This window comes from Lontra canadensis, unplaced genomic scaffold, assembly GCF_010015895.1.
Source record: "Lontra canadensis isolate GAN:19392208 unplaced genomic scaffold, GSC_riverotter_1.0 scaffold10, whole genome shotgun sequence".
NCBI lineage: Eukaryota > Metazoa > Chordata > Mammalia > Carnivora > Mustelidae > Lontra > Lontra canadensis.
In genome coordinates, this window is record NW_022631004.1 from 4,347,771 (window position 1) to 4,375,261 (window position 27,491).

At 38.2% G+C, this 27,491-nt stretch overlaps 1 protein-coding gene across 6 annotated transcripts in view; it reads right to left on the minus strand.

Annotated features, from left to right (window-relative positions):
- Positions 1-7,312: 7,312 nt before the first annotated feature.
- ARFIP1 (ADP ribosylation factor interacting protein 1) overlaps positions 7,313-27,491 on the minus strand; it is a 104,027-nt gene continuing 83,848 nt past the window's right edge. For all 6 annotated transcript variants that reach the window (XM_032855508.1, XM_032855512.1, XM_032855507.1 and 3 more), the window contains one exon: positions 7,313-9,209. In XM_032855508.1, coding sequence (XP_032711399.1) covers positions 9,054-9,209 — 156 coding nt within the window. In that variant the 3' untranslated portion in view covers positions 7,313-9,053. The remainder of the gene's footprint in view (positions 9,210-27,491) is intronic.

Here is a 27,491-nt window from a genome sequence, read left to right on the forward strand (position 1 = left end):
TTCAGCAAATACTCATGACTGTTTAAACTTACAGATTCTTTTTCCCAATTCACTTGATTGTACCAGTGATTAAACAGTAACCATTGCCACAGTAAAAACTCAATTCTCAAAACATCATCTGTGCTTCTTGCTCCTATTATTGATGTAAACTAGTTCAAAAATTTTAATCCACAACATCTCCCTTGTTCTCACCTAAGGTAGGGGTGAGGGCACAGGAAACAGAATTTGAGAACAATGTCAACATCCATTATTTATTTGGGGAATTCTTTAAAGATTTAAGTTATGTTATTAATTTAAGAAGTGTGCATTAGGGAAAATTTGGCCAGCTCTTAAGATACCTTTTCAAATTGAAAATAAGTTATTAAAAATTATCAATGTACAATTTATTTTAAGCTTTCTAAATGGTTATAATAAATGAACTATAAGCAGCTAAGTTTTACGAAATCCAGGCTAGGGGCGCCTGGGTGGCTCAGTGGGTTAAAACCTCTGCCTTCGGCTCAGGTCATGATCTCAGGGTCCTGGGATCGAACCCCACATCGGGCTCTCTGCTCGGCAGGGAGCCTGCTTCTTCCTCTCTCTCTGCCTGCCTCTCTGCCTACTTGTGATCTCTGTCTGTCAAGTGAATAAATAAAAATTAAAAAAAAAAAAAAAAAGAAATCCAGGCTAGTAGTATGGACTATAATAGTAAAACCTTATTTATGAGAAGAGGAGGAAAAAATTGAGGCAGAAGAAACCATTGGTATCAAGTTAAAATAAACATGTTTTATTTGGGAGCTTAATTTCTCTTACAGTTTCAAGCAGCTGTTTAGAAAGTTGAGGAGAAAAAAGAGAGGAAAAATTTAAAGTTTAGTAAAATGCATGTTTTCCTACATGATTTATTTTTCTAACTAGTTTTATAGCCTAAACTAGTTTTGTTTCTTCAGTTGCCCTGTTTCTGTAATTCTTACTAACAGGAAATTGTCCAACTTTATACTTTCTTGCATTTCTGTGTTTCCAGGTACACACCAGTTTCTTTGACATGCTAGACTAGGAATTCTGTTATATGCAGGGTAAAGCCAGTGGTGTCATTGACTCTACCAAAAAAAAAAAAAAAGCCTCTGATTGCCACCCTGGTACCAGCAAGAGGGAAAACCCTTCTGGACAAAATATCCTAATAAAAAAAATTTTTTATTATGAAGAATTCAAAAAGGGAAGAGTTAAAAGACTAGTACAAAGAACCCCCCCACACCCACCTATTTCAATTGCTGACAAATTGCCATATTTAAAACATCTCTCTCCTTCATTTTTACTCTCTCCAGCTTTCTTTCTGTATATGTGAGTACATGTGAATGTGTATATTTTTGCTGAACCATTTAAAAGTAAATTGCAGGCATCATGCCACTTCACCTTTATTTTGATTTTATTTTTAAAATTTTGTGTATTTACTTGACAGACACAGTGAGAGAGGGAACACAGCAGAGGGAGTGGGAGAGGGAGAAGCAGGCTCCCCGCTGAGCAGGGAGCCCTATGTGGGGCTCAATCCCAGGACTCTGGGATCGTGACCTGAGCTGAAGGCAGATGCTTAACGACTGAGCCACCCAAGCACCCTGCCACCTCACCTTTAAATACTTAAGGCATGCAACTCCTATAAGGTCATTTGCTTATGTTCCCACAATAGAATAACATACCTAAGAAAACTAACAAACACACATTCGAATTGTTCAGTGGTTCCTTGAATGTTTTCTATGGTTATTTTTTGAACCCGTGATCTAAAGTCTCTTATATTTTATAACAGTATTTCTAAAATTTCATCAGCCACAAAAAAAAAATATATATATATATACACACATATATATGTGTGTATATATATATATGTGTATATATATATAATATATATTATAAATAATAAATTATATGAAAATAGAAGGGTGGTGCAAACAACTCTTCTCTTTTGAGGACTTGCATTAAATTCTGTGTTCCCACTTGAAGGTTTCCTGCTTAACAGGTTTCCTGGCATAAATGGGCCTATATATAAATAAATTATATATTATAAATAATAAAAAATTAATATATTATAAATAATAAATATATATTATAAATAATAAATATATATATAATATATATTATAAATATATATTATATTTATATATATATATCATTGGTATATATATATATATATATATATATATATTTTGTGGCTGATGTTTTGGAGAAACCAAGCTAATTATCTTGTAGAATGTCTCTGGATTTGCCCAGTTGATTTCTCATAGTGTCATTTAAACTTGTATTTAACTCCTGTATTTTCTATACGCTGGAAATAAAGGCAAAAGTCTTGAGTAGATTCAGGATAAACAGGAGTATTCCAGCAGGAGTATCTCTGGAGTGATGTTGTGTAATTTATATTGTCTTGTATCTGGAGGCACACGATTGTCAGGTTATTAGTGACCCTAACTTTGATCTCTTGAGTTGGATGGTAAGCACAAATCTTGGATTTTTTTTTTTTTTAAGATTTTATTTATTTATTTGACAGACGGAGATCACAAGTAGGCAGAGAGGCAGGCAGAGAGAGGAGGAAGCAGGCTCCCTGCTGAGCAGAGAGCCGGATGCAGGGCTTGATCCCAGGACCCTGGGATCATGACCTGAACAGAAGACAGAGGCTTTAACCCACTGAGCCACCCAGGCGCCCCAAATCTTGGATATTTTTTAAAAAGATTTCATTTTTAAGTAATCTCTACACCCGACGTGGGGCATGAACTTATGACCCCAAGAGCAAGCGTTGTATGCTCTACAGACTGAGCCAGCCAGATGGCCCAGCACAAATCTTTTATTAATGGTACATTTTCCCTTTTCAAATTGAGTAATATGTGTATTATGACATAATCTGTTTTTTCTTCAATCTCTAATGATTTTAGCTTTCATTGGCGATCCCTGTGTGTATCAATATTTCAGTGGGGGCTGCAAAATGATAATTTTTCTAATTTTGCCAATCTTTTTACATTTTTTAACTCACTATTGTTCTATAAATATCCTAGTATCTGAAGTAACACCTTGACATTGATTTAGAAAAAGTTATAAGTGTACGGCCTTTGTTACTCATTCACATGAAATGACTGTGCAACCACCAAATGTTTTTCTGCATTTGAATTTTGTATCAAAAAAAAACTGAACACATTTTTATCACATGGCTCCTCTCAAGAATTATGCAGGGAGGGGCACCTGGGTGGCTCGGTCAGTTAAGCATCTGCCTTCAGCTCAGGTCACGATCCCAAAGTCCTGGGATCGAGCCCCACATAGGGCTCCCTACTCAGCACGGAGCCTGCTTCTCCCTCTGCCTGCTGTTTCCCCTGTTTGTGCGCTCACTCTCTCTCTGTGAAGTAAATAAAATCTTTTTAAAAGAAGAATTATGCATGGAGTTGGGGATACAGGGTGACTAAGAAAGCAAGCACTGTGTCTTCCTTAAGAGCTTAGAGTCTAGCCATAGTAAGTATACACTTCTCAAAGGAAAGAATTGTAATTATCTGCCTAAAACTTTAGGTAGTTTTTCATAAAGAGCTTCCTAATACAGAATTAGAAATCGTTTAGGGGAAAGACAAAAGTAAAGTCACATTCTATAAATAATCTGAGCATGTTGTTATACTGAAATTTTCATGTTTTAAAACCAAGGCCAGCAGGGTTAAAGTTACCTATCCTCTCCTTAACACATAAAAGCTTCTGCTGATTGAAAAATATATATATATTTTTTTTTTACGGTGAAAGCTTGCATTTCCCTTAGAACTTCTGTAATTAAAGCTCCGCAATAAAGACCAATACGATTTACATTTTTCTTCCATATGTGTCCCCGTGCCAGCACTGTACACATTCCATCCCTACAGTAAAAACACATACACCTTTGCTTTGCAGAAGCAAAGTGATATGAAAGTCCAAGTAACACAAAGTTACTTTTGTCTAAGATCAACAGAATGGTATCTTGTCCCTTTCACACTCCTTATGAATCATCAATTCATGATAAACCGCAGTTGCAGAAACCTCACATTCTTTGACAGAGAATGCTTGTGGCAAAGCCTACACTGGGCCCAGACAAAGATAAAAAAAAAAATTTTATGGAAGTTTCATTGGTAAAAATGTCACTGAGATTCCTAGCTCTGATAAGATATTAACCCAATTAACTTCAATGATACAGAGTCCCAGTTCTCAGACTCGGTTTAATTTCCTGTCCTCATATCAATAGTCTCCTCTTCCCATATCAGAGTTACCACCAGAGTAACTAATGGTTCTCACTTAATTTACATAAACTTCCAAGAGTTAACTTTTATTATTTCACAACACAAAGCCGAGCTTCATAGTTCTCTGTACATTGGGACAACCACTTGGCAATTTATTATAAAGGCCCATTTATGCCAGGAAACCTGTTAAGCAGGAAACCTTCAAGTGGGAACACAGAATTTAATGCAAGTCCTCAAAAGAGAAGAGTTGTTTGCACCACCCTTCTATTTTCATAGGTCTTGCTATTTTCTAACTATAGTAAAGGACTTGTGGCTCTTGGAAAAGCTTTTCTTTTCTTTTCTTTTTTAAAGTTTTTATTTATTTATTTGAAAGACCAGAGTGAGTGAGGGAGAGAGCATAGGAGCAGGGGCAGAGGGAAAGGGGGAGGGAAAAGCAGGCCTCCCTGCTGGGCAGGGAGCCCAACAATGCAGGGCTCCATCTCAGGACCTTGGGATCATGACCTGAGCAGAAGGCAGATGCTCAACCGACTGAGCTACCCAGGCACCCCTCTTTTCTTTCTCCCTTTCTTTCTTCCTTCCTTCCTCTTTCTCTTTCTTTTTCTTTCTTCTTCCATCCTTTCCTTCCTTCCTTCCTCCCTCCCTTCCTAGATTTTATTCATTTGAAAGAGAAAGAGCACGTGCTCCAAGTGTGGATGGATGCAGGAGGGAGGCTTGATGATCATGACCTGAGTGGAAACCAAGAGTTGGATGCTTAACCAACCAAATCCTCCAGGTGGCTCCCCTGCCCCCTTTTTCTAATTTAAATTTTAGTTAGTTAACATATACTGCAATATTGGTTTCTGAAGTAGAATTCAATGTCTTGGAAAAGCTTGGAAAATGCAAAATATAACTGGCCTTTTGATCGGAAAATAGCTTATTTACGGCTGGATCATTGTCTGAGCCTATATAAAAGTTTGCAACCTTAGAGGGGGAGTCAGATTTCTTAAATGCCTACATTTGATTAGAGTTGAGTGGTGAAGGATCTTACAGGGTCTCAAGTCTTTCCGGCAACCGAAAGTTTAAAAAAAGAGCTACCCGGCAAAAGATAATTTGAAATATTATTACAAAGTATAGGCATTCTTGGTGTTTCACAAAAATTAGTACAAATTATATACAAATGTTACATTGAACTATTAATTTAGATAATTTGCTTTTATTTTTCACATCCAGTGAAGGAAGGAGGAGACTGGGGCACATTTTGAGGTAGATACATTTTTCTTCAAATTAACAGTTGCATGATTAAAAGACACTTATTGTTAGCCTTTCCCATATGCTAATTTTACTTTATATAGCACTTTCCAGGTTCACATGTCTTTTTCAGAATACTTTAAGATCAGTGGATTGAAATGTATCATATATATTTGAAATATACCTACTATGAATCCATTTAGGAGTGGATGGATTATTTTTTCAACCGAAGAGACATTTAATACACATTGTACTTTAGAAGAAATGACACTTTTGACACATTGATTTAATTGTACAGTTGAAACAGCAGGATTTAAAGGGGGAACCATATATTTAGTTGCAAATAACTTACCTGGCATTACATTTGGTAACAGAGGTTGGCTAAGCCAGTTTAATAAATTTTTGGGCCTTCATGTCTTTACCTGTAAAAAAGGACCTTAAACAGATAATCTCTAAGGAAGCTTCTACTTTCACACTCTTTTGGGATAAGCTTTGGTTACACCATCAAGTGCATTGTACTTTGAATACGGAAAACATGATTCTTGAAGTCTAGTAGATTTCAGCTAAATTGCTTCTGCAAGCCCAGGCCCTTCCTGGGCCCTAAGATTTGGAAGCTTTGGGGGTTATTAATTAAACAAGGGGACCATTAGATTGAGGTGGCTTTAAAGACTCAGTAGCCTACACAAACAAACCAAAATATAAGCCTGAAATACCTCAAGGTTAAATTAAAACCCAAGGACGACCGATCACAAACAGCCAATAAGTCCTTCCCAAAATAAGTCAATGGTTTAAGCTATAGGTAATCAAGTAATTTCCTCACTTTGCTTCTATGTCTATAAAAATCTCTTCCCTAGCTCCTGTTGGTGGAGGGATCTTAATCATTTTTAACTTGGCGTTGCATGATTTGAGTCCTTTTTTTTAATAAACTTATTTTTCTTTTTAGTAGGCTCTGTGCCCGATGTGGGGCTTGAACTCAAGACCCTGAGATCAGATGTCACCCACTCTGAGCCAGCCTCACCCCTGGCAAAATCTTTCTTGAAAGCCACCAAGCTCTACTTCACAGTCTTAAAAGTATCTATCTACTTTGAAGGCTCATTTTCATTTCTAAGAATCTAATCTAAGGAAATAACTAGGTAAGAATACAAAGATGAATGTGTGCATGTTAAAGGATATTCAAACTAGACCTTATGATATAAATAATTGGTAACTAAAATCTTTAAATTCAGGAGTTAGGCGGTTCCATGCAGTACTTACTGACGTGGGAAATTTTATCTTCAATTTTTTGCAATTATCTTCTAATTTTTTTCTACAATGAATATAAATTACTTTAACAAAATAACTATACTACTGGCTAATGTGTTCTTTCTTTTGCACATGTACCCACTACTCAGAATCAGGTATTTTTAGTTTCTCCTAAAAAATCATCAGTCCCTGAAACTGTTTAATTCCTTAGCTGCTAAAACTGTTACTGATAGGTGATAAGAGTGGACATGTTCTGTTCTCAAAGGAGACTCCTAAAGAGGAAAAAGAAAAACTTACTGAGAAAAAGCAGTAATAAATCACAGAAGTACCATTTTTTTTGTTATTCTTTTTTTTTTTAAAGATTTTATTTTTTTATTTGACAGAGAGAATGAGAGCAGAAACACAAGCAGGGCAGGGGGAGCGGGACAGGGAGAAGCAGGCTTCCCGCCAGGCAGGGAGCCCGATGCGCAGCTCAATCTCAGGACCCCGGGATCATGACCTGAGTTGAAGGCCGATGCTTAACCGACGGAGCCACAAAGGCGCCCCTGTTATTAGTCTTAAAGTCAGGAAAAGACAAATCATATGTTTTCAGAATTTCCAGATAGTTGCTTCCCAAATTATGAAGAGCCAGAGAAAGAAGGTAGTGCAGCAAATACTTTTAATAAGAATACAAAATTCACACCAGAGGCACATTCTGGGGAATGTACAGGAACTATCACAAGTAGTAATTCTGCTGGAAGAATAAAATAAGGCTCTGTCAGAGTACAAATATACAGGAAGGAATGATTTAAAATAGGTTTATGATTTACAATCACATTACATTGTACATATTAAGCACTGAAAACAGGCATATTAATTAAAAAGCCAGCTAAAAGGCATTTGAACATATATAACAAATCTTACAGTCCACAAAATTCATGTATAACAGTAATTTTTTTTAGTACTTCATTTCAACACAAAAGAAATGAAGACATATTAATTTATGTCTATGACAAAAATCGAGAGAACTTATACATAAAAGGCTTACATGACTGATAGAACCACACAGCAGACAGGTCAGAGACGTAACACAAACCCAACAGTGCTGAGCAACTGAAACAGTACTGGCCTTTCCAATCCCCTTTCTTCTTGTTACCACCGCACTGTCCCAGGTTACCTTTCCGTTACTCAAATGAAAAAAAATTCCTCCGTCTTCTCATTCCATGCAAGGAATGAAGCAAAACCAAAGAGCAAATTCAAAAGTTGCTTTTACCATAAACCTGAAATGCGGTTTAAGGAATACAAAGAAACCCAACACCGATACACAGTGTTCCTTTCCAAGGAAGGAACAGACACGCTGAACATTATCTGAAAGGGGTTTCTTTATGGATTATGTACATTGGTTGAATGAGAATTACTGTCTCTGAGAAGGCACATATCTGTGATTTAAGGCTTAACCGGTATTGTTACATATGGAAGTCAATAAAAGCTGTCTAGGAACTCACTTCTGTCAAAATGGAATTTACCCGAAATCTTGCTTTCCAAGCACAGATTTCGACTCTAGAAACCATCAAGAGTTTCTATTCCCAAGTCCACCTGCCAAAAATAATTCTCTTAAGCAGGTTTCATTACGAATCCAAAGAAATTGCTAACATAACCGCCCAGTGACTTTGGGCGATGCAAACTCTTAAGCTCAAAGGCCTCACAGAAATGACAGTGTGATTCCTGCGTCTTAAAAAAAAAAAAGGAAGGAAGGAAGAAAGAAAAAGTTTAAACAAAATTACAATAGTACAGAATCATTTTTAAAAAGGTATTTGCCACAACTCCACAAGCCAATCAGTCATCCATTAGAGCTGCTGCCTGTGTGTGGACGCTGCAGGAACACCATATAATTTTACTCTGCAAAATAGTTTCTTTTTTCTTTAAGATGATACATGAAGATGAATCTCTTAAAGATGTTTAATATATTCATATATAAAATATCTGATGTTGATACAAATCATGTAAACCTCCCTTTGGAAAAGTTACAACTGGCCCCCATTTCCAGGACCAAAAACCTTGAATTTTTATCTGGTCAGTGCAAATCTATATTAGATGTTTTCAAACTACAGAAATAGCCATCAACCCTCACGATACAAAAAGATTTCTCAGAAAGGAAAATTGTGTTCAGATTATAGAAATTATGTTTACATTAAAATCACCCACCTTCCCATCAAATTTAACAGTTCAGTTGTTAAAGTATGAAAAAGGGAAAAAATTAAAGCTGTTTGTGCAAGAATCACTACAATAGTTGTGGTCACCACTTCCCTAATCTTAACCCAACTCTGCTTAATTCTTATTAGGTTTGTTTAGAAATAAAACGATGTGACTTTTGTTTTTCTTTCTTTTTTCCGGGTGTGATTTTTATTGTTCTTCAAGCCAAGATGGGGCGTCCACTCCAGGGGTTTTCAATTTGATATGGAACTGTTTAAGCGTCTGTTCAAGCTGCTTCTGATTCCCGGCAAAGTAAGCGGCAATGGCGTTGTGGAAAAGGACCAGCTGATTGTGCAGCACCTTCACCTGTGAACGAAGAATCACGAGACCAAGCATTAACACCAACAGCAATGAAATAGAAGGTGACTTATCACATGTCCTCATTCAATGGCACAGGTCTCATCAGGAAAAGCTGTTTTAACAATGACCACGTATTACACACACACACACACACACACACACACACACACACCCCGCCCCCCGCCCCCCCGACTGTACATCACTTTGCAGGGTCACTGAGCCGTTTGATGACTTCTTAATTTCCCTAAAGGGAATAGGTCAGTTTAAGAAGCTGTGTATTCTGTTAACCATATTCGAACGCTACTGAGGGCATTAATTAAAAATATTACTAAATCTTGTCTGTCAAATAAATAAATAAAATCTTAAAAGAAAAAAATTACTAAATCCCACCTCAAACTAAATATATTCAAAATCAAATACTGAAGAAGGAAATTTATATATAAATATATATATATTTATATATATATAATATATGCTATATACCAGAAATGGACATCATTGGGCTAAGCTTTATGTAAATAGGCCAGATATTTTGAAATACTGAGGTCCTCTGCAAGGAATCAAGCCAAGGGGCAGCAAGTGCCGCCCAGAAAGCCAATGTACTTAAAGTTCACAAGACTCTCTGTTATTTTCAAGTGTTTTAGTACTTCTAAAGATAACAACAGTATGTTTTAACCAAGTTAAACCAAGCTACTTCTGTAAATCTTTATTAAAGAAACCAGCAAAGCATTACAAAGATTTATGAATAAAATTGTTTCCTGAGCCCTCATTTATAACTGTGAAAGTTCAACGATAAAGTATAAAATATACTGACTTATCCATCCAGTGCAATATTTATTAAAATTGAGCTTTACGCCCCTAAAGCCTGGGTGGTTCAGTCAGTGAAGTGTCTGCCTCCAGCTCTGGTCATGATCTCAGGGTCCTGGGATGGGCCCTGCATCGGGCTCCCTGCTGGACAGGGAGTCTGTTTCTCCCTCTGCCCCTCCACCCGCTTGTGTTCTCTCACTCGAAAACAAGTAAAATCTTTAAAAAAAAAATGAGCTTTAATAACTTTTAGTGATGTAAAAACATCTGATATACAATGCTAAGGGAAAAACAGGACATGGCTTTTTACACAGGTATGAGCTTTACATTCATTTTATTATAGCACACGAACACACACTAATAGTTTCTCTAGACTTTTCTCTATCCATCTACCTCTACAAAGGAAATAACACAAACCTTCATATTGGATATTTTTTATTTGTAAAGTCTTTATTTTAAAATATAAAGTATTCTAAAAATAACACACACTTCAGATTATAAAGTAAAACTTCCCAATCCATACTTTTTGCACCTATCTACTTCCCGCCACCCGAAAAATCACTATTAATGTTTTATCGTGTTTCCTTTGAGAATTTTTCTAGGCACATACATAATATTTAAAAATACAAAGGGCTTGCACCATGCACACTTTCAGTAATGCTGTTTCCTCAAAATATCTCAAACATTTTTTATTCCATTCACTTATTCAACTAGTATTAAGTAAATATCTTCCACTTGCTGTACACTGTTCCTAGGATAACAGAAAAAAACCCCTTGTCTCATGAGCTTCTATCCTTAGTGGGTGGGGAAAGAGTGAAGGGAGGCCAGAAACAACAGTAAGTACTGGCATCCCAGGAAATGAGTATCTCAAGCCTTGAGGTCAGACCAACTCTCAGAACTTTGGGGAATTGGGCATCGCTGATTTACTTGAAAGCTGTCTAAAACAAAAAAAGTTTTTTCTCTTCTGATAAAGAGAAAAAAAATTCTAGCACGGATAGTTTAAGAGGACCACATAGCAATAAATAATGAAAACTAAAAAATGTCTGTATGAAATAAAAGGGGTATATCTTGAATTTACCTGGTCAGACATTTAAGGCCTGCAACCTTTATAATGAGAACCTTTGGGAGCACATACAAGGCCAACCATGAGACACTGAACACCACGTATCAGGCACTATACTAGGGATTTAAGAATACAAGGCACACAGAGCAGCAGAAAATTAGTATGATAAATGGGTAGTAAAAGTACATTGGGTTAACTTTAAAAAAGTGGGGGGGGCACTTGTGGGCAGAATAAGGTTTTTCAAGAAGGGTTGGAGGGGAACACTGGGACAGCAGAACTCTAAGTCCCCTGTCCTCTGCTTCTGAGAAATGGGGGATATTTCAAAGGATAATGAGCCACAACCCAAGGGCAATTATTAAGGAAACAGGATGATCATAGGGAAAGCAGGTTTCTAAATGGCAATTTAGGAAGTGAGCAAAGTATTTGATTATACTGGACTGCCTCGATAATGGTCCCAAAGAATCACTCTTCTCAGTATTGTCTAACACCCTTGGAAAGTCTTCTGCAATGAGCTTGGCCATGTAATACTAGAAAATGAGGCCTGATAAGCAAGTGCTTGCCCTCTTGGACTACTGCCGCCACCTTGCGAGGACACGCAGTCTAGCCTTCCTCTGAGAAGCCTACAGGGAGAGAGAGCCTCCATCCCAGCTATGCCCAGGGCTCAGGAAGCCTTCCAGTTGAGAGTGAAACCAGAAGAACCCATCGACCCAACCCACACAATTGAGCTAAATAATAAATCATTACTGTTCTAGGCCACCAAGTTTAGGGTACTTCGTTATGCAACAAAACATAAGTGGTATGTCTATGAAAAAGGTTAAGAATGCAGTTTCCTAGCAATGAATAAGGGTTTTGGAAAGCACAGCGAAATGGAGGAAAATCGAAAGGGGGAAGATAGGCTTGGAAAGAGGAAAGGCTAAGCTGGGTGGTAAGTAAAGGAACTGAAGAAAGTACTTGGGGAGGTCAGGAGTCAGGGGTGGTTTTGAGATGAGAGAACGGAGAGAGAGAGCAGCTAGGAAACAGAGATTCCTACAAGAGAGGTTCAAACAAGAGAGGCATATATGCTACTAACCCATCCCAAGATCTAACTGCACTTTTGGAGTAAATGTAATATAGTATCCTTGAAGACTTCTACTTCCAGTGTTCTAGGAAGGCCTGACAACTGCATTAGGCATAGTTCGATACTGCTTGCAGCCTCCCCAAATTTGTATGTGTCATTCATTTAGGTCATCAGGAAAGTATCCCTGTTACTAGTATTGTATCGTTCCTTTACAGCAAGAGTGAGCTCTGGAATCAGGAGGCATGCTATACCGCTTCCCAGTTTTCTTTGTGAAATCTGGTACAGGTTGCTTCTAACTTCACTGGCCAAGGTCTTTATCCATTTATCAGGGATCCCATTACCAAACTGCATATGTAGCGTCATTGCAAGGGTTAAGTGAAATGAGGTACCACCTAGCACACTGTCTGACACAGAGTAAGCCCTCATTCAGTTTCAGTGGAATCTACATTTACCTACTAGATAGTCAAACCACATTGACTTTTCTTGGTAAAATAAAAATTCATTTATTTAGAAACTGATTTGGAACTTGTAAGAAAACTGTGATAATGTGATTCAGAATAACAAATACATACTTGGGTCTTTGTCCTCATTTCTGGCACAAAGCACCTAAAACCCTTGTTATTTCCTAAGTGATTAAGAGGGAAGGGAGCATCTTTTGTTATATTATTTAGTGTCTTGTCCTGTTCCTGAAATAGCCCCAGTGCTATAAAGGTGAAAGGAATGACTTTTATTCATAAACAACCACACCTGACTTTATGTTAATGAGAAAAAAATTTTTTTCTGGAAAACTCTAGAAAACCAGGATAATAGCTGGTTGTCAGGGGAACTAAATTGTGATTAGAGGATGGGAATTTCGGCTCCACCTGCCTACTTCTGTGGAGGAGACAGTGGCTACTGGTTGAATAATCCACCAAGGGTCAATGATTTTATCAATGATGCCTGTGTAATGAAGCCACCATAAAAACCCCTGAAGTATGAGATCTGGAGAGTTTCTGGGTGGTGAATGCATCCACAGGCTAGGAAAGTGATACACCCCCAAATCCATGGGGACAGAGGCTCTTGTGCTTAGGACCTTTACGGACTTTGACCTCTGTGCACTTCATCTGGCTATGCATCTGTATCCTTCAATCGTCCTTGTAGTAAACTGGTAACCTAGTAAGTAAACGGTTTTCTTGGGTTCTGTGAGACAGTCTAGCATACGATTCTAGTTGAGGAGGAGGAGGTTGTGGAAACCTTCCATGTACGGTTAGAAGCACAGGCGACAACCTGACTTGCGACTGGTGTCAAAAGGTGGAGAGGTGAGGGAGGAGTCAGAACGGAACTGACCTGTACAATACCCAGCCGGTGAACTGGATGGAGAATTAGATGGTGTGGGAAAAACCCCACACACCTGGTGTCAGGAGTGTTTGAAAAGTGCTAGGAGTGTAAAAGAAGAAAGAGTTTTCTCCTTTCCAAAGGCAGAAATTGATGTGAAGTTTACGTTAGCACAATGGAAATAAAAAAAAAAAAAGAGGTGTGCGCTAAGCAAATAAATGTTGTTGAGAAGATGCAGGGGCACAGTTGGCTACCAACACTGACTGCCTTGACCCAGCCTTCTGTCCAAGGGCAGAAAACAGCCTGGGATGCTGCAGAAGGAATTCCCCTGCCCGAAAGATCACCTTAGAAGAATTTTTTTTTCTTTTCAAGATTTAATTTTTAAGTCATCTCTATACCCGCCATGAGGCTTGAACTTACAACCCTGAGCTCAAGAGTTACCTGCTCCAACTCAGCCAGTCAGGTGCCCCAAATAAGAATTTTTTTTTTTTTAAGATTTTATTTATTTATTTATTTGACAGACAGAGATCACAAGTAGGCAGAGAGGCAGGCAGAGAGAGAGGGGGAAGCAGGCTCCCTGCTGAGCAGAGAGATCGATGCGGGGCTCGATCCCAGAACCCCGGGATCAGGACCTGAGCCGAAGGCAGAGGGTTTAACCCACTGAGCCACCCAGGCGCCCCCCAACTAAGAAATTTTAAGGGCCAATTTATAAGTCCACAATTCTCTGCTTCTAAAATAAACACATTTTTTGGGCACCACAGAGGCACTTTTTCCAAATTAATAGTATCACATACTCAACAGTATTACATAAAAAATTAGTTTAAAACATTCTTAATACAGACTTCTACTAATTCTACTAATTCATATTGACCTTTCTCTATGTACAGGCAGAAAAATTTCACATTGCAATCACTTTTAAAACAGCTTTAAAATGGTACATTGGCACTCTGTGTAAGACTAGGAAAAGGTCAGATTATTCTAATTAAGGTTATAACCAGGGTTTACGTTACATGAGTGGAGTCTGATTTCAGAACTAAATCTATTTATCTATCTACCCTCCTTCCTTCCTTCCTTCCTCCTTTCCTTTCTTTTTCTTTCTTTCTTCTTCTTCTTTTTTTAAGTTTTATTTATTTAAGTAATCTCTACACCCATGGGTGTATGGGGCTCAAACTCACAACCCTGAGATCAAGAGTCCTATGCTCTTATGACTGACCCAGCCAGGTGCCCCCCAAAATCTCTTTCTTGTAAGGTACTGGTCAGTGCTTCCTATAATAAATATATTATATTTATATAATATATAAAATTATAACTAGTGAAAAATAAGTAAAATGAAACATTGCAGGCTAGCTCTTATTTGATTCCTATTTACATAAAAATGTTTTCTGAAACTGAGCTCTTCTCAGTCACCTGTGCCTGTGTGGCTGAGTTTCAGAGCTTCTGGAGAACAGGCTGTCAGGGACTGGTCAAAGGAAGGGTCCAGGAGCAGTACGTTTTGACAGAGGATGGAAAAGTTCCCAGATGACCTTAGAAATGATGAGGGAGCAGAAGGCTAGCTGAAGACAGAGCATAAGCTGAGACCCTACAAGCTCCCCCCATCCCACCCCTCCTCGATGGGACCTGTGTGACATTCTTCCAGGAATCCCCCAACTATCTTAAAGTTAATGCCTTGCTAGAGGGGAACACAACCTTAACTTGACAAGGGCAAGGCCTGTGGTATCTTGTGGGTCAGTCCTCTTTAGCATATGAAAGTTCTTTTGAAAGCTCCCTTTTCCTAACTTACCCCCAAACCCAAGTATATAATCACCACTCCTCAAGACCCCCATGCAACAGCTCTTTCTACCCACCAGTCCTGTCCCTGTGCTTTAATAAAACCAACCTTTTGCCCCAAATGAGTCTCAAGAATTCTTTCTTGGTCATGGGCTCTGGACTCCACCCACCGAACCTCACCTATATTCCCAAACCACATCAGATTGGAAACAACTTTTCAAAGATAAAAACCCATAAGGGAAAAGACTGAGAAATTAAATTCATTAAAATTTAGAGCTTCTACTCATCCAAAGATAGTGAAAAGACAAGTTACAAACTGAGGGAATGTATCTCCATTACGCGGACAAAGGATATGTATTCAGAAAATGTGAAGAACTCTGACAAAAGCCATCTAACTAAAGAGCAAATAACACAGATGGGTATTTCACAGAGGCGAAAACAGGATTGGCCAATTAAGGCTGAAAAGATATGCTGCTTCATTAGAAAACAGGAAAGTGCAAATTAAAACTAAGTTGATGAAAGGGGCTTCAACTGCCTCCATGGTGACCTCAAAATTTCTAATTAATTAAGTTCTTCCTAGCTTATCTCTTAAGTCAGGCAAGATACCTTGCAGGCAAAACATCCCGTGATAGGAACCGAAACTACCCCTCAAGCAAGAAGGACTGCTGTAAGCCAGCAGGACCACACGTGACTGACCCCATTGCGACTACTGACTTGACCTTTACTGCCCATCTGCACGTACCCATCCACCTCCGTCCCACATTCTCCTTATATAAACCCAGAAGCAGTTTCAGCACTTTGGAGAATCTTTGAGATGTTGTCTCCTGCTGTTGGCCACACTGAAATAAATTCTTCTCTCCTTTCACCACCACTTGTCTCTTAGTGTCAGTGGGGGTGGCTGAACCTGGTCTGTTTGGGACCCCTGGAGCCAGTTGCTCTCGCATCCCTGTGCCCCGGCTACACTGGGGTGCCATCTTATATCCTCTATAAGGACACTGAGAAAACTTAAAACAATTAATACTCTGGTGTACTGTTGACTGTTGTATAAATTTGTACTATTTTTTTTAAGATTTTATTTATTTATTTGACAGAGATCACAAGTAGGCAGAGAGGCAGAGAAAGAGGGGGAAGCAGGCTCCCCGCTGAGCAGAGAGCAAGATGCAGGGCTCGATCCCAAGACACCGGGATCATGACCTGAGCTGAAGGCTGAGGCTTTAACACACTGAGCCACCCAGGTGCCCCTGTACAACTATGTTTGAAAATAGTTTGGCATTAATCCATGAAATGAAGGATGCATATACCCCACTGAGCAGCAACTGGACTCCTAAGAATACACCGTAGCTCACACGCGTGTCTTATGAGACAGGCACGATTATGATCATAGCTGCACTGTGTTTACCATTAAAAAACAAGGAAACACTCCTAAACTTGTATTTACAGGAAAACGCATAAATAAGGGGCAGTCTCTTCGTGCAATGGGGATACTATATAGGAGCAAGAATAAAGGAACAGCAGCCGAATGCATCAATATGGATGAAGGTCAGAACATCAGAGTGAAATGTCAAGCTGTAGAAAGACACGCTTGGTAGGATTCCATTTATCTAAAACTCAAAATATGCCCAACTGAACAATACATTCACATGTGGCAAAACTATAAAGAAAATCAGTAGGAACAATACACAAATTCAGAACAGGGGTTCTGCAGGGAGGAGAAGAGGGAGAATGAGGTAAGGAGAGCCCAGAGTAGGCTTCAAAAATACTGAGGGTTTTGTTTCTTAACCTGTGTGGTGGGAACATGGCTGCTATATTTTGTTGTCATTACTCTTTATATTTTGCCTCTATGTCAAATATTCTTTGAATATACTTAATAGTTTTATGTTATTAGAAAAGGGCAAGGTTATGAAAGTTAAAGTCCATCTATATCATAACTTTGTTGAGGATCTGCACTATTCAGTGTTCTAATGAACTATAGTCATCCCCACTTTACATTCAGAGAAAGAAAAACACACCTAAAATGTTACTTACATTCATTCAATAAATATTACCAAGGGTCTGCTCATGTCAGGCACTAGTCTAGGGGCTGCAATGCAAGCAATCAACAAAAAGACAACTCTGCTCTGAAGAAGCTTATATTCTAGTGAGAGAAGAAAGAGAAACAAGGTAAGTAAAATATACAGTATGTTAGATGATGGCATATGTTATGCAGAAAAATTAAGCAGCTATGGGGAATATGAGATCTGTTTTTTGGAGAGGGTGTGGCAACATAAATAGGAAAGTTAGACTTGGTCTGAAGTGACACGTGAATAAAGACCCAAAGGAAGTGAGGCAATGAGTTTTAAAACACTTGCAGTTTTCTAATGAGGCTGGAAGAACAACATTCCAGTCAGAGGAAATAGCAAGTACAAGGATCCTGAGGCGGGTGCTGGGCTTGGTGTGTTTGAGAAACAGCAAGGAGGCGCGTGTGGCTGGGGCAGAGGCATAGGGGTCTGGCAGGAGATGTGATCAGACAGGTAATGAGGGGCTAAGAGGATGTAGGACCTCAGAGGTCATCATAGAGACTGTGGCTACATTTCTGTGTGAGATGAGAAGACACGGGAAGATCCTGAGCAGAAAAATGACAGTATCTGACTTACTTTACTAAACATGCAAGGGAAGAAGTAGGGAGACCTATGAGAATACCACAGCAATGACCCAGTGAGATAATGGTGGCCTGGACAAGGGTGGTAAGAGAAGCAGCAGCATTCTCAACAGACTGTGAAGGTGGAACCCACAGATGGAGCTGTGGGGTGTGAGAGGTCAAGTACAAAGACGCCAAGACTTTGGCCCTAAGCAACTGAAAGCATAAATGTACCACAGGTTGATATAGCAAAGGCTGTGAGAGGGTTGAGTGCAGAGGAGGCGAGCTGGCTCTCCAGAGCTCAGTCTGGGGCAGGTGTGGCATGGCTTTCAGTCAGACACATGGAAATGCTGAGCAAGTGACTACGTTTGAGATGGGCAGAGTTCAGGGTAGCAGTATAGTGAAGAACGACGGTAAGATAATTTTTATAGTTCTTCCCTATTAAAATTTTTTGAAAACATGCTTTCTAAACAGAGGCGTGTGTGTGTGTATGTGCGTGTGTGTATTCCAAATATATACATCTGGAAACTCAAATGGCTCTCAAAAAGCCTTTCAGTTGAAAGGCTCTTTCAATAGAAAGACATTATTTCTATTTTTTATTTATTTTTAAAAATTTTTATTTTATTTAGTTATTTGACAGAGATCACAAGTAGGCAGAGAAGCAGGCAGAGAGAGAGGAGGAAGCAGGCTCCCCGCCAAGCAGAGAGCCCAATGAGGGGCTCCATCCCAGGACCCCAGGATCATGACCCGAGCAGAAGGCAGAGGCTTTAACCCACTGAGCCACCCAGCTACCCCTCTATTTATTTATTTATTATTTAAAGATTTTACTTATTTATTTGACAGACAGAGATCACAGGTAGGCAGAGAGGCAGTCAGAGAGAGAGGAAGGGAAGCAGGCTCCCCACCGAGCAGAGAGCCCGACGTGGGGCTTGATCCCAGGACCCTGGGATCACGACCTGAACTGAAGGCAGAGGCTTTAACCCGCTGAGCCACCCAGGCGCCGCCCCCCACCATTTATTTTTAAGGACAAAAACTAGATTCTCTTTTTAGAGATTCATGAAATTCAACTGAAAGTTTACTTACAAGTTTATGAACCAGCCTATTAATTAAATACTCTTCCCTATTTAGAGGTATTTTTTTTAAAGGCTTTTGTACTAGTAACCTATCTGGGTCACAAAGTAATTTTCCACTTTGCCCTACTAAGCATGATTGAGCCTTTCTGTTTTGTTGTTGTTTTGTTTTTAGTTTTGGATGATCCTTGGTTCCTGGAGCTACAGAGCAACTACAGGGTTTCTGTACTTTTAGTGTGAAATTCTAATTTTCGAAAATAGGTTCCAGCCAATTACTTTATTGCTCTTTGGGTCGCAAGAATTTTTGACTTGAATCTTAATCCTCACTGTTTTACAGTTAAAGGAGACGATGAGAGTGGAGCACAGGGTCTGGTCTGGTTCACGTATTACACCTGGAGAAAGCTGTTACAACAGTCTGAAAGTTACAGTCCGAAAGAAAGTAGAAAGAGCAACACACAGTTTTTATCTGACCCTACAAATGTCAACACAAATTTCAACACAAAAGTCACATATGGCAACTGAAGAGTCAGCTTCCATACCACCTTGAGGTAGTTGAAACACACAACACAGAGACCACGTCTTCTTGTAGCTAAGGAAGGCTGGCAGCCCACTGAACAAAGCCTCAAACTCGGTGCATTACCTGTATGCAAAATGTTCCCGCTGAAACTTAATCCATGGGAAACCAAGGGAAGAGGGTGCTTTTAAAGACTGAATTCTAGTTTTCACAACAAATGATACAATACCCATTTCCACAAAAACATTCTCCCAGTAATTGTGAGAAGGTTGATGTGTAAGCCTTTAAAAATATATACACACTTCAGAGCAGTTCCCTGGTATAGAGAGCGCCTTTGGGCATTCACAGCTTTTCAATTATAATTATCGAAACAGAGTATACAATTTCATTGTTACTTTAATCTCAGCAGCCTTTTTATGCCAAAACATATAACTTACCTCATTTTTCTAGTAGCACTGGTCATGTAAGGGGTGTCTGAGTACAAGTTTTAGTTTTGGTAGTATGTCTTACAAATCAGATGCAAATTTAAATAGGAATGGTAAACTGATACTCTTTTACCAATCAAACCATTACTAAACCAAAAGTAAATGGAAATAAAAATAAATCAATTATCAATATGAATATGTTTTCTACACTAAATGAATTTAAAAAGTTTGCTTTTCTACCATTTTTGCTTAATTTTCTTTAAATTTTTCCTGAACTAATTTGCACTAAAATATGTATTCATATAACATCAATGTGGTTCTGACTGATGCCACAAAGAGTCCTCAGGATGTTTAAGAACAAATAATATTAGAAAAACAGTTGCGAATACAATTTGATTTTCTATTTTTTTCTCAAATAAAATTTTAAAGATGACTAGTTTTTGCAATGTTAGTAGTGACTGTGCTGTTGTTACTATACACAAGTAGTTTTAATGAGACTTAAAAGTGTTATTTTAAGTCACGTGGTTTATTTATCAGGTTTACTTTACTAGGTTACTTGGCCTTGGGAAGGTCAATCTAGGAGAGATTGTGGTTTCTCAAACGGAATTGGTTTAGGAAGAAAGATGAAGAAAGTAAGGTGGGGGAAAGGTCAGACTGTACTTTTATGAGAAGGTACAAAAAGCCAAAAGTGTTTGAGGAAATGTTTTAGGGTCATTACACTTTTTCAACTTCACATTTGTTTATATTTATGCTATCAGATCATGAGAAGTGATGAGCACATAGAATAAAAAAAAGAGCCAAGTATTTTTGGTAGATTATATTTCGATATGGTGGGTATCACTTTTATGAAGCACTTTTTTTTTTTTTTTTAGATTTTTATTTATTTGAGAGAGAGAGTGAGAGAGACTGCAAGCAAGAGCAGAGGGGAGGAGCAGAGGGAGAGGGACAAGCAGACTCTTTGCTGAGTAGTGAGCCTGACTCAGGACTCAATCCCAGGACTAGGATCACGACCTGAGCCAAGGCAGAGGCTTAACTGACTGAGCCACCGAGGCGCCCTATGAAGCATGTGACAGAGGATATGTGACCCTCCCATCTACTCTGCACCAGGCTTCTGTTCTCTCCATGTTACAGTTAATAAAACACTCAGAAAGTTAAGTAATTTGCCTAAGGTTAGATAGTTAGGAAGCAGATGTGCTGGGATGTGGCGTGTCTTCTCCCAAGACAGGTCCATGTTCTTCCACCTATTCCAACCTGACTCTCTATTCATAAGGCAATACACAATTTGGAAAGCTTTTAAACAAAGTTTGAAACAGACCAAAAAGGGTATGGCAGAGCACTTAAAGGAAGGGTAGAAATGTATGGAAGATAAGCTTTAACCTCCTTCCAAATTTTGTTGTTGGCTCTAACGTTACATTTAAATAACCTTGGGACAAGGATCTAACACAATGATTGGAGCAGAAGAAGGAAAGAAAAGTTAATTCATTCTAAAATTATGAATAATAATACAGTATTAAACTTTAATATACCCTTTCCGTACTTACAGAGCAGGAAAAAACCACTATATTGAATTTGCTTATGCATGTCCTAACTTAGAAATGATTTAAAGTTATATATAAGGATAAATGAAATACAACAGAAAAGCAGAGATTTTTAAAAGGAGCAAAAAGAGGTAACAATTCCAGGGAGAATCAGGATGATGACAAATTTGACAAATTTTCAAAACCCAACATCAGAAACAATTACAGTAATTTAGAAATGCACTAAATCTTTGTGAACTCAATCACAAAGAACTTTCATAAAGATCTGCCAAACAATGAGCAACCCAGCTCAGACACAAGCAAAACCACTACAGCAACATCTGGTGAATGACCTAAAATATGCCATACAATACTTTAATTGTTAAAGGGCAAAACAAACTTCAACACTGACTACTAAGGCAGAGACAAGCTGAGATTTTAAATAGAAACTGGGTAAGAGAAATTTAAGAGCAGGACTGAGAGTTGATGCCAAGTGGATTACACTGAAAACTTTCTCTTGCCTACACAGCATATATCAATAGAAGATAAATACCATTTACAAAGTTTACTGACTAAAAAATTAAAAGTATTACTTCACAGGCATCAAAACCATAAAAAGGCACTGTATTTCTACCAAATGAATTTCTCTTTCAAATCAAATTTAGATTAATTACATACCTTCTTTTAAGGAAAAAAAAAAGATTTATTTATTTTGGCATGGGAGGGGCAAAGAGAGAGAATTTCAAGCAGACTCCCTGCTGAGTGTGAAGCCTGACTTAGGGTTCAATCCCAGAAACCCAAGAGCATGACCTGAGCCAAAACAAGAGTCGGATGCTCAACCGACTGAGCTACCCAGGCACCCTGGATTAATTACACACGTTCTTATCAGAGACACTGAAATAATTAAAAAAGAGGCAATTTCTAGTTCAAATAAAAGTTACTAGTTTTTTTTTTTTAAGATTCTATTTTTATTTGAGAGAGAGAATGCACGCGTACAAGTTGGAGGGAGGGGCAGAGGGAGAGCCGAGCAGGGATCCTGACTTGGGGCTCAATCCCAGGAGCCCTGGATCATGACCTGGGTTGAAGGCAGATGCTTAACCAACTGAGCCATCCAGATGCCCTGAAGAGTTACTAGTTTTTATATATATATATACATATACATATTTAAAGATTTTAAAGATTTTATTTATTTATTTGATGGACAGAGATCACAAGTAGGCAGAGAGGCAGGCAGAGAGAGAGGAGGAAGCAGGCTCCCTACTGAGCAGAGAGCCCGATTCGGGGCTCAATCCCAGGAACCTGGGATCATGACCTGAACCGAAGGCAGAGGCTTAACCCACTGAGCCATCCAGGCACCCCTAGTTTTAATATATTTATAACTGTTAAGTTTCTTCAAAGCAATCATTGGCTCTCCCAATAATTCTATAAAGTAAGGGTTTATATTAAATGAACAATATTGGGGTAGCATCTTGGCTTAAACATGTGAGGAAAAGCTGAAACAAAATCATTCTTTTTTAAAAAAATTATTTTTAAGTAATCTTCACCCAACATGGGGTCTGAACTTATAACCTCAAGATCAACAGTCACATGTTCCACCAACTGAGCCAGCCAGGCACCCATAAAATTGTTCTTTAGTAAGAAGTCTCCAACCACTAAGATGTAAAGAATTAACTCTCTTCTTTACTGGCATTATTTAAAAATGTGTAATTATATGCTTTCTCTGCCCATCACGGATCTTTTTTTAGTAAGTAAGAAACCAGAAAAATAAACAGCAAAGGTTATATCTGTCTTGGCCTTTTATTAGGTTTGTGAAGTATAATTTTATTACTTTGCAATAGCTTTGGAGATGCTTCTCATGTCAAAGCAACTACCAGCTGAGAAAAAGGCACTATCAAAAACATGGGTGTGGGCATTAGGAAGGGAGTAAGAGAAGGAAAGACAAATATGAACTACAAGTGGAGGTGGAAGAACAGATTTTATTTTTCTGACTCACTGGGATAGGTTTCAACAAATCACGGACAAGCAGGTTAAAAAAAAAGCACCTTAGGAGGGAAAAAAGGGCAGTCCTATTTTGAAAAAGCAGGTAACTGATGAAACACAAGCTCCAGTAATGACAGGTCTCAGAACAGTGCTAAGGTCTTGTAATTCTTTATCTAATGGTACATTAAAATTCTCAATGCACAGGTTTTTCTCTCCCTTTAGCAAAAATATCTATTGCCCTTTTGTTCTACATAGCATTAGCTCCCTCCCCTTCCTCCCTTCTTTCCAATAGCTCCAGGTTTCGATATGACCAATATGGCTTCTGTTTTCTGTCATCTACCATCTTCTCCCTCTGCTATTTTAAGAACCTTACTTGGAGCAGCATTATAGCATCATAGTCAATTAAAAGTAGGGCTGTAGAGTCAAAGAGATCTAGATTTGAATCCTGATCTGGTTTTGAGAATGGGTAAATTATTCAACTTCTCTGAACATCAGTGTCATCATCTGTACACTGGTATATGATCATCTAGACCACAGATCAGATAGATATACATACAGATACACAAAATACTTATAGAGAACTCCTCCATGTGCAGATTACTCAAAGATCAGTGTTCACCAATTCACTGGCTACAGAAAGGAAATGCTCTGCAGGTGCACCAATGCAGCTTACATCTAGGGAAAGAAACACACTAACATTCACTCACAGCATAGTATGGTATGTGCTTTACTGGAGAAAGCCATGGTAGCACAGTAACCAAAAGGGGAAGAAAGAAACTTAAACTTTTAAGTTGCTAGAGGAAATACTAAGTACCACAAATCATTCAAAATAGCATTTGAGCGCCTAGATAAAAATTAGTTAAGGTACAGGGGCGCCTGGGATGGCTCAGTGGGTTAAGTGTCTGACTCTTGGTTTTGGCTCAGGTCGGGATCTCAGCATCCTGAGATCAAGCCCCAAGACAGGCTCTGTGCTCAGCACAGAGTCTGTTTAAGACTCTTTCTCCTTCTCGCTCCTCCTCTCCCACCATGCTTGTTCTCAAATAAATAAAATATTTAAAAAAAATTAACTTAGGTACAGAAGAATAGTTAAGGAACTGAATATTTCCTTTCCTCTATTAGGTGACCTTGTTCTCATTGGCCTTTGGACACTAGGCAACAAAAACCTACAGTTAAACTAACGGCCTGTTCACACTCACCTTTACATTCATAAAATAGTTTTCGATCATAAGTATGGTTCTGTATCACCTCGGAAAACTTCTTTTTTTAAGAGTAAGAATTCAATCTCTTATACAATTTATAAAAATTCTGATCCTATGTACCTAAGAACAGTTTATAAACTTAACAGAAAAGCTTCATCAAAATTTGTTATGATAGAACAATTATTTTTCTTTAAAAAATCCATATGCAGGGGTGCCTGGGTGGCTCAGTGGGTTAAGCCTCTGCCTCTGGCTCAGGTCATGATCTCAGGGTCCTGGAATTGAGCCCTACATCGGGCTCTCTGCTCAGCGAGGAGCCTGTTTCCCCCTCTCTCTGCCTGCCTCCCTACCTACTTGTGATTTCTCTCTCTTTTTGGCCAACTCTTAATTTCTGCTCAGGTCATGATCTCAGGGTTGTGAGACTGAGCCCCAAGTCCGGCTCCTTCACTGGACATGGAGCCTGCTTAAGAACTTCTCCCTCTCCCTTCAACTCCATATTCTATTCCTTCCATTTAAAATCTGCTTCTTCCACACACCTTAGTCAGCTCCTTTACATCCTTCTGGAGCTCAGCCCAATGTCACTTACTCTAGGCTTCCACAATACCCCATGCCAAGCCAAGTCCCCTTTGTATACTCACATGACTCCTCAATTTCTCCTTTACAACACTTGTCATAGTTCATATTTATGCAATTATTTGGTTAATGCCTATTTCTCTTACTTGACCATAAGCTCTATAATGGCAAGACCATCATATTTCTACTATTTAACCCTGGCACCTAAAAAACAACCAATGAATATTTGATGAGTAAAGAATAAAACGTTAAAGCTGCTAATTATATATCAATTTGCTCCTAGTATTTTATATATATTTTTTTGTTTTACCGTTTAAGTATCTCTCAACACCTTCAGTTCACTCCATTTCCATTATTACCACCCTAAACAAGCTCTCATCATCTCTTGTCTAAACTACTATATTTACTCTTAGGTTCTAAGATCTATGGGCCATACTTCAGACTTATCATTTACCAAGAATATTTTCAATGGGTTCCTATCGATACTAAAATAACTTTTCCTTCATGTAGTCTATAAGGCCTGCATGGTCTGGCCTTTGCTTGCCTCCCAGTCATCTCTCTATGCTCTAGTTGCACTGGTTCTAGTCATATTTGTTCTTTGAGCACACCACACCCTTTTCTGTCACAGGGCTGTTACACATGCTGTTTCTTTTGAATATTCTTTGCTTCTCACTTTGCCTAGTTAATGCTCAACATCACTCTCTAATGGAAGCCTGCCCTAGCCACTGTTAATGAACCATGTACCTCTCCTTGAGAGCACTGGTCACATCCGAGATTTTATATACAGGGTTTGGTGTGATTTGATCACAGCTGTTACTTTTATTAGGCTACAAACTCTTTGAGGGTAGAATTTGTTTTTACTTTTGCTCATTGGGTATCACCAATATCCAGAACTCTTCCTGGTACACATATAGATCTGACAAAAGTTTGTTACTTGAATGAAAAAAAGAATAACAACCTGAAATTATATGATGAAATATACTCAGGAATTAAGTCTGGAAGTAAAGGTGCATGAATAAGGGAATGTTTCACAAAATCCAAATGTAGGTAATCATATTTGGCATAGTGTTGAGGTTGCTTATTATACATACTTCCACATTTGAGTCCATAAATGTTAATTTTTTATTTAGAATCAGTAGGGTCCTTTTACCTGTGGAACGTAATTTCACTTGACCTATGAGCAAATACCAAGAGAACTGTTTGGACCTCCAGTTATAGAAATAAAGATGATAGTAAATGATTGGTATGAATATTTAAAAAGTATTAAGAGTAGGTCCTTTTCCTTTGACAATGGAGAAAAAGATTTTAAGAATGTATGGGCTTGTACGTATTAAGTAATGATTAACATGCTTCTTAAAATTTGGCAAGAAATATCCATTTTTAAAATTCAGAGGTTTACTTTTTTCCCTCTCAAAGAGAAGCTTTAGCAAACAAAGAATACCTTTGCCTTCCAAGTTTTTCCAAACATTTATAGCCTATTTTTAAAAGAATGTACTGGGTTTCAAGTATTTCTTATTACAGTAGTTGTTTGCAGTCAATGAATCATCACAACTACATATATAGCTGGTTCATATTACATGAGAACGTTTACTTTGTTCTAGGTGTTTTATTGTCTGTGTATTCTCTCTTTCTCCTGCTTCCCATTTTAGTTCATAGACTGCTCTCTGAAAAATTTAATTCTTTATAAGATACACATGAAATACTTTTTAATATATTAGAAAAAATACTGTATTAATAATATAGTAAAAAAGAAGTCCTAATATACAGGAATACTATTATATTATGATTATATATGAAACACAGTGTTGAGTGAAAACAAGTCTTTTCATCAACCTAATTAAGAATGACTGTGATTTTTTAAAAGATATTTAAATTAAGTATATTAATCAAACATGTGTCCAGGAAAGAGTCCAACCATATCAAGTATGTGTCCAGGATCATTCCCAAGTCTGGTTCATCTTTGCCTGTCCCCACTGTCATCCTCAAGTCACTGAAATATAAGAGAGGAAAAAGAACCCTTCATTTATGGTTATAGCTGCTTAGCTGACATTACCTTAATTTTTTTTAAAGATTTTATTTATTTATTTGAGACAGAGAGAAAAAGAGAGAGAGCACAAGGAAGGGCAGAGGGACAAGTGGACTCCCTGCTGAGCAGGGAGACGGATGTGGGGCTCAATCCCAGGATCCTGGAATCATGACCTGAGACACTTAACTTGACTGAGCCACCCAGTCGCCCCTGACATTACCTTAAAATAAGAATATATTTCACCTTTCTTAAAATAAGAATATAATAAAGTTAGCAAGATTCTTACTTTTTATTTATACCCTAAGCTGTTTTGTTGAATCTTTTTTTTTTTTTTTAAAGATTTTATTTATTTATTTTGACAGAGA